General features: G+C 41.1%; 1 protein-coding gene across 1 annotated transcript; it reads left to right on the top strand.

Annotated features, from left to right (window-relative positions):
- Positions 1 to 721: 721 nt before the first annotated feature.
- LOC149975431 (adhesion G protein-coupled receptor G7-like) lies at positions 722 to 15,056 on the top strand. The gene is made up of 16 exons (XM_090207714.1): positions 722 to 843; positions 1,685 to 3,139; positions 3,755 to 3,859; positions 3,983 to 4,092; positions 4,537 to 4,680; positions 4,800 to 4,885; positions 5,049 to 5,182; positions 5,392 to 5,505; positions 5,760 to 5,929; positions 6,451 to 6,603; positions 11,272 to 11,384; positions 11,830 to 12,161; positions 12,445 to 12,526; positions 12,961 to 13,119; positions 13,414 to 13,573; positions 13,819 to 15,056. The coding sequence occupies exons 1-16, from the start codon at positions 807 to 809 to the stop codon at positions 14,005 to 14,007; spliced, it is 3,543 nt and encodes a 1,180-aa protein (XP_090063840.1). The 5' UTR covers positions 722 to 806; the 3' UTR covers positions 14,008 to 15,056.
- Positions 15,057 to 15,453: the final 397 nt, after the last annotated feature.

Genomic DNA, 15,453 nt, shown 5'->3' with positions numbered 1-15,453 from the left:
AACAGTGATGACCCCCATTGTATTTTAGATACTATACTTCCTCACAGTCAACTTTTGATAAAATTAGTCCTCTATCAAACGCTTTTTGAATATTCCAGACTCCCTGACTGTCTCGGGTTTATTTTACTTTTATTAAGCTGGACAGAGGGAAGAGACTATACATGTAGGTCCATTATAATTTCAACATAGTTTCGATGTGGTTTGATTCAAATAATCAAATCTTGATGAGTTGGTTATGTTAATTCACTGTGTAGTGCTTGGGCAAAAAAGCAAAACATGCACCCAGGAGGGCCCCAGGATTGAGTTTGGGGAACCCTGTTCTAGAGAATTACACCCTCTAGTGGCCTCACATTCTAATCCAAACCTCCAAGACACTTCCATTACTTTGTTTTATTCTTCCACTCTAATCCGGAGATCTGATTACACCTGATCTAGTGGAAAACAGTTGTTATGTTTACCAAAACATGTACTGTAATTTGCCAGCTGCAACCAATAATGTTTTGCAAAGAGATGCTATTGGTTAATGCTATTGGTTGACTGGTCCTCACAGTATCCATCCATGTGTATCCATTTTATTCATCCAGTCATGTAGCTGATCTACTTGTGTGTGTCTTTACTGATCCTGTTGACAATGTGAGTTGTGTTGGAGTCAATGTACAGTACTTCCCCCTTAATATCAAAAGTAAATAATTAACTGGTATCTGCGCGTTACTGCAGTCTCTGTGACAGGAGGAGAGCAGCATAAGACCCACAGACGGTCTAATAATGTGCAGTCTGCTGACACTGGACGACTGGAAACAGCAGAGATGAAGGAGCTATGGATTATGGTTGTCTTTGCTACAGGTAAGACTTGCTATATATTTGATTCATTCAGGGTGGTTTTAGATGTTCAGACATACACTGACTGTACAAAACATGAAGAACACCTGCTTTTTCTATGACATAAACTGGCCAGGTGATTCCAGGTGAAAGCTATGATCCCTTGTATCAAGAATGGTCCATCACCGAAAGAACATCCAGTCAACTTGACACGACTGTGGGAAGCGTTGGAGTCAACATGGGCCAGCATCCCTGTCAAATGCTTTCAACACCTTGTAGAGTCCATACCCTGAAAAATTGAGGCTGTTCTGAGGGCAGAATATGTGTGTGTCTGTTGGGGAGTGTGTTCCTAATGTTTGGTATACTCAGTGTATGATGATGTTGTTAAGTTTCTTGTATGATTGAGAATTGTGTAGGAAATTTGCTTTCACTTCAAATGTGCAAAAATCTATGATTCATTTAACTTATCAATTGATTATTACCAATGTGTGAATTTACTGTATTTACAGTTTGGTTTAAGTATTTAAAAGTTTGGTTTATGATTGATCAATGTTTTGTCTGTTTGCTGTGAAGAATACATTAGTGTCATTCAAGACATTGTTTCAGACGTTCTTTTATGCAGACACTATTGACGGTGAATAGACTACTGTCAGGTCTCAGATACAGTTGATAACAGAGTAGCCTTTGCTATCAACCGTTTATTGGCAGTGATAATGACTTATTTCTGTTATAAAGTACAGTAGAAAACATTTCTACACTGATGCAGATGAAACTGGAACAGCATGGATCATCTGCTATGATTATAGGAACTGACACTATGTATCCTTGTTTATGTTGTTTACTGAGTTAATACTCTTTTTTAAAGTCTCTTTTCAACAGGGGGATCTCACCACATCCTCTGCCATTCCAACCACCATTGAAATAACTATCCAAACTACTGATGACCCTATAACCCCTGACCCTTCAGCTACTGACACTCCAACTACTGAGTCTACAAGTACTGATTCCCCTTTAACCCCTGACCCTACATCTACCGATTCCCCTTTAACCCCTGACCCTACAACTACCGATTCCCCTATAACCTCTGACACTATATCTACCGATTACACTCTAACCCCTGAATATGGAACTACTGATTCCTCTATAACCCCTGAATCTGCAACTACTGATTCCACTATGACCCCTGACCCTACATCTACTGATTCCCCTATAACCCCTGAACCTACACTTACTGATTATCCTATAACCCCTGACCCTACAACTACTGATTCCCTCATAACCCCTGACCCTACACCTACTGATTCCCCTATAACCCCTGACCCTACAACTACTGATTCCCCTATAACCCCTGACCCTAGAACTACTGATTCCCTTATAACCCCTGACCCTAGAACTACTGATTCCCTTATAACCCCTGACCCTACATCTACTGATTCCCCTATAACCCCTAACCCTACATCTACCGATTCCCCTATAACCTCTGACCCTACATCTACCGATTACACTATAACCCCTGACCCTAGAACTACTGATTCCCTTATAACCCCTGACCCTAGAACTATTGATTCCCTTATAACCCCTGACCCTACATCTACTGATTCTCCTATAACCCCTGACCCTACACCTACTGATTCCCCTATAACCCCTGACCCTACAACTACTGATTCCCCTATAACCCCTGACCCTAGAACTACTGATTCCCTTATAACCCCTGACCCTAGAACTACTGATTCCCTTATAACCCCTGACCCTACATCTACTGATTCCCCTATAACCCCTAACCCTACATCTACCGATTCCCCTATAACCTCTGACCCTACATCTACCGATTACACTATAACCCCTGACCCTAGAACTACTGATTCCCTTATAACCCCTGACCCTAGAACTACTGATTCCCTTATAACCCCTGACCCTACATCTACTGATTCTCCTATAACCCCTGACCCTACACCTACTGATTATCCTATAACCCCTGACCCTACACCTACTGATTCTGCTATAACCCCTGACCTTACACCTATTGACACTCCAACTGCCGAATACCTAACTACTACTGGTCTTCCAACTACTGGTTACCCTACCTCTATCCCTATCACCAGTACCAGTCTCCCAAACACCTCTACCACCACCACCACCTCTCCTACCACCTCTACTACCACCACCACCACCACCACCACCACCACCACCACCACCACCACCACCACCACCACCACCTCTACCACCACAACCCCTCCTCTGGTCTGTATCAACAGTGGTGAGCTGCAGAGTGGCGTCTGTATCTGTCCTGATGAGTGGACCGGAGAGACCTGTTCAGAGGGTACATCCACACACTTACACTATACCTAACCCTGGATCTACCATTCAGACTCCTCCACAATACTACACTACTATACCTAACCCTGGATCTACCATTCAGACTCCTCCACAATACTACACTACTATACCTAACCCTGGATCTACCATTCAGACTCCTCCACAATACTACACTACTATACCTAACCCTGGATCTACCATTCAGACTCCTCCACAATACTACACTACTATACCTAACCCTGGATCTACCATTCAGATTCCTCCACAATACTACACTACTATACCTAACCCTGGATCTACCATTCAGACTCCTCCACAATACTACACTACTATACCTAACCCTGGATCTACCATTCAGACTCCTCCACAATACTACACTACTATACCTAACCCTGGATCTACCATTCAGACTCCTCCACAATACTACACTACTATACCTAACCCTGGATCTACCATTCACAGTACACACCACTACATTACTATACCCAACCCTGGATCTACCATTCACAGTACACACCACTACAATACTATACCTAACTCTGGATCTCTCATTCAGAATGTATATTTTATGTTCAGTCATACATTTGGTTCATGTTGAAATATATTTTCCTTCCTATAGGGAATTTCTGCAATTCCACCATCATTGGTCATTTCTCCTACCCAAGAACAACGGTTGGCTGGTCTGCTTATTCAAAAGAGTTGTGTGATGAGAAGACAACCAGTGGTACGTTATTCACCACTTTTATGTCCCTAAAATGAGAAATTTTTTTTTGTCTGTTACAGTCCTAATTAATGTTGGACTAGGTAACACAAAACCTTGAGTATCTTTTCATCTTGGTTCCTCCAGCTGGTTTATCAAGAGCCTCAGCAAGATGTTTGAATGACACTGGCTCTCCAATGTTTGGTCCTCCTCATGAACTGCAGTGTGAATTTACCCTCGGTGACATTCAAGGAAATGTAAGTCAATAAGCATATTTTTTATGATCCTGAAATTTGACAAGTCTCGATGTTGCGTTACTTAGGTCATCATTGTGAGGAGTGGATCTTACAGTTTGAAGATCAGTAACAACTGGCTTCTACCTTCAGATCACGTATTCTGTTCCTTTATTCTGCTTAACAGTTGATGCAGAACATTCTTTTTTATTTGTTTCACATTATGGTATTTGGGGCATTTTGTAATTTCGCAGACTCTCTTATCCAGAGCGACATTTTCATACTGGTCCCTCATTGGAATGAAACCCACAACCCTGGTGTTGCAAGTGCCTTGCTCTACCAACTGATCCACATATTTAATAGTGACAATTTTAATATTGAAATGTACTCACAGTTGGTAGTGCAACTTCACTTCCACAATGTTCTGTTGACAAACAATACTAAAAATCTTTGTCTCTCCCTGTTCAGATCTCCAGCAGTTCAGGTGATTTACTACAGTTGGCCTTCAGTACTCAGATCCTGACCTCCCAACCAGAGCAGCTGTCAGCTGACAACATCACCACAGCAGCTCGGATAGCTAACACACTGCTTCAGTCTGCAAATATCACAGAGGTATAAGATGTTTTGAAATCAAGTCGTGAACTATGACATGTTCTGGAGAGAAATGTGAGGTTGTCACTGCAGTGACTTGAACACTTGAGGGTCATCCCCTGGTTTTGATTATGTTGCAGGACATCGCAGTGGCAGCTGTAACCACCATCAGTCAGCTGCTCAATGCCAGTGAGGAGAGTACACAGGAGAGAGACGCTGTCCAAAAGTACAGGAGTGTGTGTGTGTGTGTGTGTGTGTTTGTCTGTGTGAGCGTGCGTGTGTGGTGGTGTGTATTTCTACATATGCTTGAGTTTATGTGTGTACTTGTGCCTCAGTGCGTGTCTGTATGGGTGCGTGTACACTAATGTTTTTCTGTGTTTCTCTCCCAGCCTCACAGAGACCCTGGAGAAGTTTTCCCTGGACCAGTACAATAATGTGTCCTTGGTGGTTCAGCCCAACCTGGCAGTCCAGTCTGTCCAAGTACCAAGTGACACAGTAGGGATCCAGTTTACTGCTCTGACTGGTGGGTGGGACTGCTAGTGAACCTACACACTGGCATTTAAAGTGAAAGTTTATATCTGTGTAAAACTTCTAATTTTTCAAATGTTTCTCCTCTGCTGTTGGTCAATAAGGTTTGGTATGGGTTGTATCTGTTGTTCTACAGACAAGTACAGAAGTAACACTATATTGTTCTGCTTTAAATTGCCAAATAAATGTTATCTCCTTCTCCAGGAAGATCTGGTAATTTTGTGGCCAACAGAATTCATCTCAACACCAATACCTCTGAACTGATAGCTGACAAAGGAGGTTCTACCGATGTCCAGATTGTTATCAAATTCCCACCAGGTGAGTCAATGCTGGTATGCAAACATAATGTATCCTTCCTTATACCACTTTCACCGAGAGAACTTAACTGCTCTTTGTGGTCGTCGAAAACAGGTAAGCAGTGCCACAAATATTGATTGTCCAATAAAGTTGAGTCACATGAGATAAGCCTATAAGGCAAGGTCAAGCTACTATGTATATGAAGTCCTGATATGATAAACAATCTCTCTCTCCCCCCTCTCTCTTTCTCCCTCTCTCTCCTTCACTACACTCAGTTTTACGTAGTAAAAACACAAACAACTCCATTGGTTTTGTGCTCTACCAAAACGACCGGTTCTTCAAGTCCAGGGCTTTCAGTGCTTCTTCAGGGACCAGCAGAAGGGTCATCTCTGCTAACCTGGGAAAAGTGTCTGGGTTACATGTTGAGATGCTCTTCAAGCCCACAGTAAGATTTATCTTAGAATCAATAAATGCATAGCGGTCCAAATTCTCTGGGAAACATAATGGGAAGTTAATCATTATCTTAGTCATGTGTCAAACTCATTCCACGGAAGGTTGAGTTGCTGTGGCTTTTTGCTTCTCCCTTGTACTTGATTGATGAATTAAGGTCACTATTTAGTAAGGAACTCCCCTCGTCTGATTGTCTGTCTTAATTGAAAGGAAAAGACTAAAACCAGCAGACACTAGGCCCTGCATGGAACGAGTTTGACAACCCTGATCAAAGTTTCCATTGACGCTTATATTTTGGCCAGTGAACAGGGAAGCAAGTTTTTGATAGTGAACCAGGAAGCATATGTTGTCATGTATATAATATGATCTATAATAATTATTTCCCACATGTGCTTAATGACCTGTTGTATTTCACAATTTACTTTATGATGATTATTTTTTAAATAAGGAATACTGTGAGTGCATGTCTTTTGCTGAAGGATTTACAGTGAGTTTGTGTCTGTTCTCACTTCTCAGGCTGTTCCCAACACCTCCCTCTATGACTTTGCCTGCGTGTCATGGAACTACACGTTGAAAGACTGGAGCACCTTTGGCTGCTCCAAAGTCAACCACTCAGCAGACGGCCTGCGATGTTTCTGTAATCACACCACTAACTTTGCTGTGCTGATGGTGAGTAGCTAGCTGCATTCATCTTCCTTTTACTGACCACACTCTGACCTATGGAGGGATTCACAAACTTTTTTGGCCCATGACCCAATTTTGATATGTGATAATTCTCCTAATAATTCTCCTTTTTTTGTAGTAATTAAGATGGGGTATGACAGTCAGTTACAAAACATTCTAACAGTGTTTCTGATTGTCTTCTCAATTCCCATCACACACTTTTAATGTGGGACTATGATAGTCAATTGTAAATTTGTCTGACATAATGTCTCTTATCTCACCACCACTAATGAGATGGTGATATAGGAAACATACAGTGGGGCAAAAAAGTATTTAGTCAGCCACCAATTGTGCAAGTTCTCCCACTTAAAAAGATTAGAGAGGCCTGTTTTCAACATAGGTACACTTCAACTATGACAGACAAAATCAGGAAAAAAATCCAGAAAATCACATTGTAGGATTTTTTATTAATTTATTTGCAAATTCTGGTGGAAAAAAAGTATTTGGTCAATAACAAAAGTTTATCTCAATACTTTGTTATATACCCTTTGTTGGCAATGACAGAGGTCAAACGTTTTCTGTAAGTCTTCACAAGGTTTTCACACACTGTTGCTGGTATTTTGGCCCATTCCTCCATGCAGATCTCCTCTAGAGCAGTGATGTTTTGGGGCTGTTGCTGGGCAACATGGACTTTCAACTCCCTCCAAAGATTTTCTATGGGGTTGAGATCTGGAGTCTGGCTAGGCCACTCCAGGACCTTGAAATGCTTCTTACAAAGCCACTCCTTCATTGCCCGGGCAGTGTGTTTGGATCATTGTCATGCTGAAAGACCCAGCCTCGTTTCATCTTCAATGCCCTTGCTGATGGAAGGAGGTTTTCACTCAAAATCTCACAATACATGGCCCCATTCATTCTTTCCTTTACACGGATCGTCGCCCTGGTCCCTTTGCAGAAAAACAGCCCCAAAGCATGATGTTTCACATCATACTGATCCCCATGCATCACAGTAGGTATGGTGTTATTTGGATGCAACTCAGCATTCTTTGTCCTCCAAACACGACGAGTTGAGTTTTTACAAAAAATTATATTTTGGTTTCATATGACATTCTCCCAATCTTCTTCTGGATCATCCAAATGCTCTCTAGCAAACTTCAGACGGGCCTGGACATGTACTGGCTTAAGAAGGGGGACACGTCTGGCAATGCAGGATTTGAGTCCCTGGCGGCGTAGTGTGTTACTGATGGTAGGCTTTGTTACTTTGGTCCAAGCTCTCTGCAGGTCATTCACTATGTCCCCCCGTGTGGTTCTGGGATTTTTGCTCACTGTTCTTGTGATCATTTTGACCCCACGGGGTGAGATCTTGCGTGGAGCCCCAGATCGAGGGAGATTATCAGTGGTCTTGTATGTCTTCCATTTCCTAATAATTGCTCCCACAGTTGATTTCTTCAAACCAAGCTGCTTACCTATTGCAGATTCAGTCTTCCCAGCCTGGTGCAGGTCTACAATTTTGTTTCTGGTGTCCTTTGACAGCTCTTTGGTCTTGGCCATAGTGGAGTTTGGAGTGTGACTGTTTGAGGATGTGGACAGGTGTATTTTATACTGATAACAAGTTCAGACAGGTGCCATTGATACAGGTAACGAGTGTGGGACAGAGGAGCCTCTTAAAGAAGAAGTTACAGGTCTGTGAGAGCCAGAAATCTTGCTTGTTTGTAGCTGACCAAATACTTATTTTCCACCATAATATGCAAATAAATTCATAAAAAATGTGATTTTCTGGATTTTTTTTTCTAATTTTGTCTGTCATAGTTGAAGTGTACCTATGATGAAAATTACAGGCCTCTCTCATCTTTTTAAGTAGGAGAACTTGCACAATTGGTGGCTGACTAAATACTTTTTTGCCCCACTGTACTTGATGCATGTTGCTTTGGATCTTCTCAAAATCAGGGGGTGTGATTTACAATGCTCCCCTCATCTCTGCTGTCACTTCCAACCTGGATCGTTATTTGGTTTTAATGCAGACTAGTGCACTAAATACAGCTTCACACCGATATGAGCTATCAAAGGGTACCATGAGTTGTAATGCTCGGAGGGAGACGGCAGGATATTTATTTCCTTTGCGTCAGGAACCAAAATGCTTTATGCATTCGGTCATAAGGGCACAGAGCGAGACCCAGATGCAGATATGGGAGGCAAATGGTTTGAGTCTTTGATATTTATTAGTATCCAAGGGGCAGGCAAGAGATCATAAGGTCAGAGTCCAGGAGGTACAGAGTGGCAGGTAGGCTCGAGGTCAGGGCAGGCAGTATGGTCCGGCAGGCTTGAGGTCAGGGCAGGCAGTATGGTCAGGCAGGCTCGAGGTCAGGGCTGGCAGTATGGTCAGGCAGGCTTGAGGTCAGGGCAGGCAGTATGGTCAGGCAGGCTCGAGGTCAGGGCAGGCAGTATGGTCAGGCAGGCTCGAGGTCAGGGCAGGCAGTATGGTCCGGCAGGCTTGAGGTCAGGGCAGGCAGTATGGTCAGGCAGGCGGCAGGCCAGGGTCAAAACCGGGAGGACTAGCAAAAAACAGAGAAGGAAAAAGTAGGAGCACGGCGTAACTTTGTTGACTTGACAAAACAAGACGAACTGGCACAGACAGACAGACAGACAGAAAACACAGATATAAATACCCAGTGGATAATGGGGAAGATGGGTGACACCTGGAGTGGGTGGAGACAAGCACAAGGACAGGTGGAACAGATCAGGGTATGACAATAATGGCTCTTGAAGCTTTTGATTTCACTTACTGGCATGTCAACTGAGGCAGGTTAACAGTCGAACAAATTTCTCTCCAGTAATAAATATTTTCTCTGAATCCACTGATCCAGTCACTCATCTGTAGATTGTTTTGTATTTCCCCTGCATGCTTGCGTTCAGTTCGTTCCATTTCCCAAATATGTAATTTACATAGGCAACAACACGTTGTTTCTTTTCATTACAAAGAAAGTCAACAAAGGCGTTTTTTTCTTTTGCCCACCAGTCAATCCCATGGAATCTGTTTTTTTGTCAATATAGTCATGCATCCTCTGTGCTGTTTCATGCTCGAGAATCGTGAGACAGAACAATATGTCACCGTGAATAACATCCCCGACATGTAGCGAACAAAAGTAAATGAATGGGCATCTTGGCCCTGACAACAAATGTCCATTTGGAAAGCTGGGGACTTTTTGAGTGGTTCAGTCAGTTTCCTATTGATTGCTAGCTATAGAATCAATTCTTAGATTCAGTGTTAGCTGACAAAGGTATTGATGTGAGTTTCTGTGCCTCCCAATTCGCCTGAGAATAGGGTGACCACATATCCCGGATTGTGCGGAATTTTGGAACATTGTCCTGCAAACAATCACATCCCAGATTGTATCCATAAATTCAAACACCACCATCAGTCAGACATTCCAACCTGTCTCTTGCAGTCACGTTGAGAGAGAGACTTTTTATAAAAGCTGTTTATTATATACCTTTTTTCAATTGACATTTCTTTGTATATATATCCATAAAAATTATGCCAGTTGAATCACGATTTCGACTGGCTAAGAAACACTGCCTCCCTGTCAAATCTCCAAGTGTTGTTGAAAATGAAATGTTAGTCTAAAAGAAATGTGAGATAATGTCTAGATGCTTTTTATAGTGGAGATCAAGTTTATACATTGACTGGCTGGGCTGATGACAGTGGACAGCGCAGTCAGATGGAACAGAGAAAATAGGCATTTTAACATCATAGATTTAGCCAGTGGAATAGACGCACACTTGTGGAATAGACACCAGCTGGAATGTAGTTTGAGCCAAACAGCATTCAGGATTAGACCCACACATTGTATAAAAAAGCTGAAACAATTTCTTGGAAGATCACTTAATGATTAATTAGTATTCTGCATTACAGAATCAAATATAATAGCATAGTATAATGTCACTGTTACACTAAAAACAACCCCCCATGAGATTTAGGATGGTTAGCTGAACAGTCCCAAAAGATGATAATGCAGCCAAACCTCAACAGTGCACATGCCACTAAGCAGAATGTGGTTTGATTGAAAAAAATTCAGGAAGGCTATATACTAACACCATCTGCTCTAATTTGCGCATGAAACAGTAACTCAAGAATATCTAAATGCATATTCTCATGAATCTGATTGAGATTAAACGATTGGCAATCAGATGCATTTTGGACATTTCATTGGCAAAACAGGAAGAATTATCATTTGTGATTGACAGATGATGCATTGGTCTATTTTGAAGTTAGGTACAGGGTAGGTTACACTGTCCCATAAATCCTCCTGTTGTCTCGCATTTGTGCATTTGAAATGTGGTCACCTTAACTGGGAATGATTCAAGTGCAACGGTCAAGTGCAGCCTTCTGCCACAATCTAAGGCGCACTCTGGTTTAATTTTATGTTTAATATTTGAATCATTTTTATTTAAATTAAGGTTAACCACATTAAATTAAGGTTAACCACAGGGATTTTGAGATTACGTTTTTTGCAGGATTTTGGAAATTCTCATTTTCATATCAGGTGACCCCTCGTGTGAGAACCGCTGACCTATGGTTTACCGCAGCATATCCAGACACATGAGGGTGATGACTTTATACAGTATGACTGTGACAGAAACTTTGTGTTGAAATGTATTTTTTCTTTCTTTCTATAGTCATTCAGGAGGGATTATAAATACGCTGATGAGCTAAACTGGATCACCACATTGGGATGCTCCATGTCCATCATAGGGTTGAGTTTAACATTAACATTCCAGATGGTGACCAGGTAAGATCCTACAGTGTCCAGAACCAATTCAAAATATACAATAACATTCCAGATCGTTACCCGGTAAGATCCTACAGTGTCCAGAACCAATTCAAAATATACAATAACATTCCAGATCGTTACCCGGTAAGATCCTACAGGGTTCCAGAACCAATTCAAAATATACAATAACATTCCAGATCGTTACCCGGTAAGATCCTACAGGGTTCCAGAACCAATTCAAAATATACAATAACATTCCAGATCGTTACCCAGTAAGATCCTACAGGGTTCCAGAACCATTTCAAAATATTGGGTGTTTCTCAATAGTGTAAAGAAGCCCTTTGTCTGATCCAACAGGACTTGATAGGTGAAACTATTATAAAACCCACTATTAATGAACCAACACATCCATAGCTACACATATAACTTCCCTAACATAGTGTTGTCTATCACCTGTCCCTAGGAAATCACGCAAAACCAACCCAACGGTCCTCTTAATGAGCGTCTGCATGTGTCTCCTGATCTTCACCCTCCTCTTCATGATGGGAGTGGACAACCCTCATAAACAGCTGGGCAAACCTGAAATACAGAAGGACAACATTCTCCCCCTGTCCGACACACACACAGAGCGGGACAGAGGGCCCTGTACTGCAGTGGCAGTCCTGCTGCAGTACTTCCTGTTGGGGACGTTCACCTGGAACACGCTGTTCGCCACACATGTCTTCCTGATGATCAGAAACAGCCTGGCCACCAGCCCATCACACTTCACAGCCTATACCGTGGCCATCGGATGGGGTAGGACAGCATGGAGGAAAATAAAGTATTTAGTAGTTTAGTAGTTTTTTTTTAAAATTTGATTTTAGTAGTTTCAGGAGCTTTGGCTGGCATTAGCCCGTGGCTCCTTGAACTAAAACTAATGCTAGGTGATATTTTCAGGCTCTAATAAGCCTGAAATAGAACTTAAAAGCTACTTGTATAGTGATGTAATGTCTTTAGAGGATGTATGTGTGGTATATATACTCTGTATATGGCTGCATGCAAATCTACCAGGAAATAACAACATCATTCTCTCCTTTAGGACTGCCTGCAGTTGTGGTGGCCCTCACCTTAGGAATTAGTTACAGAGTGGATGATCCACTGGGATACAGGCAGGAGGAATTGTAAGAAAATTCTTTACTATACTACTGCCGTACTGAACTATACTGTACTGTACTATACTATGCTATACTATACTTTACTGTACTATACTACTACACCTGAGTGCTGTGCTGAACTGCAATTCACTTCCTCTTCTGTGGTTATTTTATAATAGGTTCAATTTAAATTAAAGTGGGGCAATTGCTTTATAGTTAAGTTATTACATAACTCCTGATGTTAAAGGTTATCCCTATCAATGTTCGTATGCATGCTAATAATTGGCCAAAGGCAATGTAAATATATTTATTCTTAAAAAAATAATGATGATCCGTTTTGTTCAAAGGTTTCTTGTTTACTTATGCCACCCACCATGTCTACTTCATACCACGTTATTCAAATCACTGGTGTCCTGTTTTGTCACTGTCCCACTCTCTAACTCATTCATTTGACCTCTCAGTTGCTGGCTTGCTGCCCTCGATCCAAAGGGGAACTTTGACTTCAAGCTGCCAATGTTTTGGGGGTTCCTGATCCCTGTGGCGTTCATGCTTATCTTCAACACAGTGGTGTTGGTATGTTTTACAGTTACAACATGCAAGACCAACCCACATTTAACCAGGTAACGTTAACGAGGGAATTTTGGGGACACAAAGTAGAACGTTGTAGTCATAATTGATTTAAATGCCTACTAACGAGCTTGTTAATTTTTTAAAATTGTATTTCAGTGAAAAGCTGTTATAAATCAAATGTATTATTATTTTGTCATTATTAATTCAGTCATTAGTAATCAAATCATACAATTTAATGAGCACCGTGCACTAACCCACTCAGTCAATGGTAGCATACTGTTCTTATACCACAGCATTACAACAGTCTATTACAGCACTCTAAGTATGTTGGTTATGTTTCCCAGTACAAGACACACATCGATGAAGAAGAAGTTCCTCAGTAGCTTTTCTCTGGCTGTGGTGCTCGGTCTCTCCTGGATCCTGGGCTATCTGTTGCTCATTACACAGAACCAGACCATGTACACCATACTCAACATCTCCTTCTGTGTTCTCACCACCACTCAGGTAGTAAACGTATGCACTCACTACTGTAAGTCACTCTGGATAAGAGTGTCTGCTGAATGAATCAAACGTCAACTAGAAATACTAGTGTACTATTGTACCACAGAATCGAGACATTAATGAAAATTAGACACCTAGTAAACATAAATAAATTGAGCTGGTCTTTATGGAAACACTACCTTTGTTTGTCCTTGTGTGTTCCTGAAAATACTTGATAATGTCTTTGTGTTTTTGCTTTTGCTCCACAGGGCTTGCAGATTTTCATTCTGTTCACAGCAAGAACAGCAATTGTCAAGAAAATGATGGCAGATGCTTTGAAATCTGTCTCTAGTGTTGAGATCCCACGTCACACCAAGAGGTTCAGTCTATGGCGTGGCAAGCGCAGAGAAAAGGTTGAATCATACACACAGCTGGACACTATTCTGTCAACACATTAACACCTTAACTGCCACAGAAAAAGTATTTTCCTGAAAAATGTGTATTTAACCTTAAACTAGTTAGGGATAGGCGGGACGCAAATGTCTCAACTGGCCAATTGCCAGGGAAAATGCAGAGCGCCAGATTCAAATAAAATACTATAAAATACAAACTTTAATTAAATCACACGTGTAAGATACTCAATTAAAGCTACACTCGTTGTGAATCCAGCCAACGTGTCAGATTTTAAAAATTTTCGGCGAAAGCATAAGAAGCTATTATCTGATAGCTTGCACCATCTGCACCAGCAGTAAACAAAGGAGTTAGCATATTTCAACCCTGCAGGCGGTACACAAAACCCTGAAATAAAATATAAAACATGCATTACCTTTGACGAGCTTCTTTTGTTGGCACTCCAATATGTCCCATAAACATCACAATTGGTCCTTTTGTTAGATTAATTCCGTCCATATATATCCAAAATGTCAATTTATAAAGCGCGTTTGATCCAGAAAAAAACAGCTTACAAAAAACACAACGTCACTCCAAAATATTTCAAAAGTTGCCTATAAACTTTGCCAAAATATTTCAAACTACTTTTGTAATAATACTTTAGGTATTTTTAAACGTTAATAATTGATCAAATTGTAGACGGGGCAATCTGTGTTCAATACAGGAATGAAAACAAACCAGCGCCACTTTTCACGTCTTGCGCAACTCACGAAAGTGTACCCAGTTCCTAGTTGGCCTACTTCTTCATTGCACAAAGGAATAACCTCAACCAAATTTCAAAGACTGGTGACATCCAGTGGAAGCGGTTATATTTCCTAAGAAATATCCCTTGGCAATAACAAGTCAGGGAACAGAGAGAGGCAAAAAAAAGCACAATTCTGAACAGTTAGTCCTCGGGGTTTTGCCTGCTACATAAGTTCTGTTATACTCACAGACATGATTCAAACAGTTTTAGAAACTTCAGGTCACCTGCACATCTATGAATGTTTGTGTAAAAAAATATAGAGTCCAATAATGAAAACCACATGATAATTGTAATAAATGGCATGATAAAATATGGTAAATAAAATGCATATGTTGGATTTCATTTAATTTGGTTGTCAACTGCTCAGTTGAGCTGCCTCTTAAAGGGTTCATTTTCACCTAATTCACAAAAAAAAGAAAGAAAATATATATTTTTTTATTTCACCTTTATTTAACCAGGTAGGCCAGTTGAGAACAAGTTCTCATTTACAACTGCGACCTGGCCAGTTAAAGCAAAGCAGTGCGACAAAAACAACAACACAGAGTTACACATGGGATAAACAAACATACAGTCAATAACACAATAGAAAAACAAGTATACAGTGTGTGCAAATGAAGTAAGGAGCTACGGCACTACATTGGCCAATAGTCGTGAAGTAATTACAATTTAGCAATTAAACACTGGAGTGATATATGTGCAGATCACAATG

This window comes from Oncorhynchus mykiss, chromosome 18 (assembly GCF_057628025.1).
Source record: "Oncorhynchus mykiss isolate SJ-2025 chromosome 18, ASM5762802v1, whole genome shotgun sequence".
In the NCBI taxonomy this organism is placed as follows: domain Eukaryota; kingdom Metazoa; phylum Chordata; class Actinopteri; order Salmoniformes; family Salmonidae; genus Oncorhynchus; species Oncorhynchus mykiss.
This window is presented reverse-complemented; position numbering and strand designations above follow the sequence as displayed.

Bases quoted from the DNA above. Each gene is read 5' to 3' on its own strand.
- LOC149975431 (XM_090207714.1), top strand. From the start codon at position 807: ATGAAGGAGCTATGGATTATGGTTGTCTTTGCTACAG. The intron at 4,093-4,536 runs GTAAGTCAATAA...CTCCCTGTTCAG, and splicing joins TCGGTGACATTCAAGGAAAT to ATCTCCAGCAGTTCAGGTGA. The intron at 12,527-12,960 runs GTAAGAAAATTC...TTGACCTCTCAG, and splicing joins GGATACAGGCAGGAGGAATT to TTGCTGGCTTGCTGCCCTCG.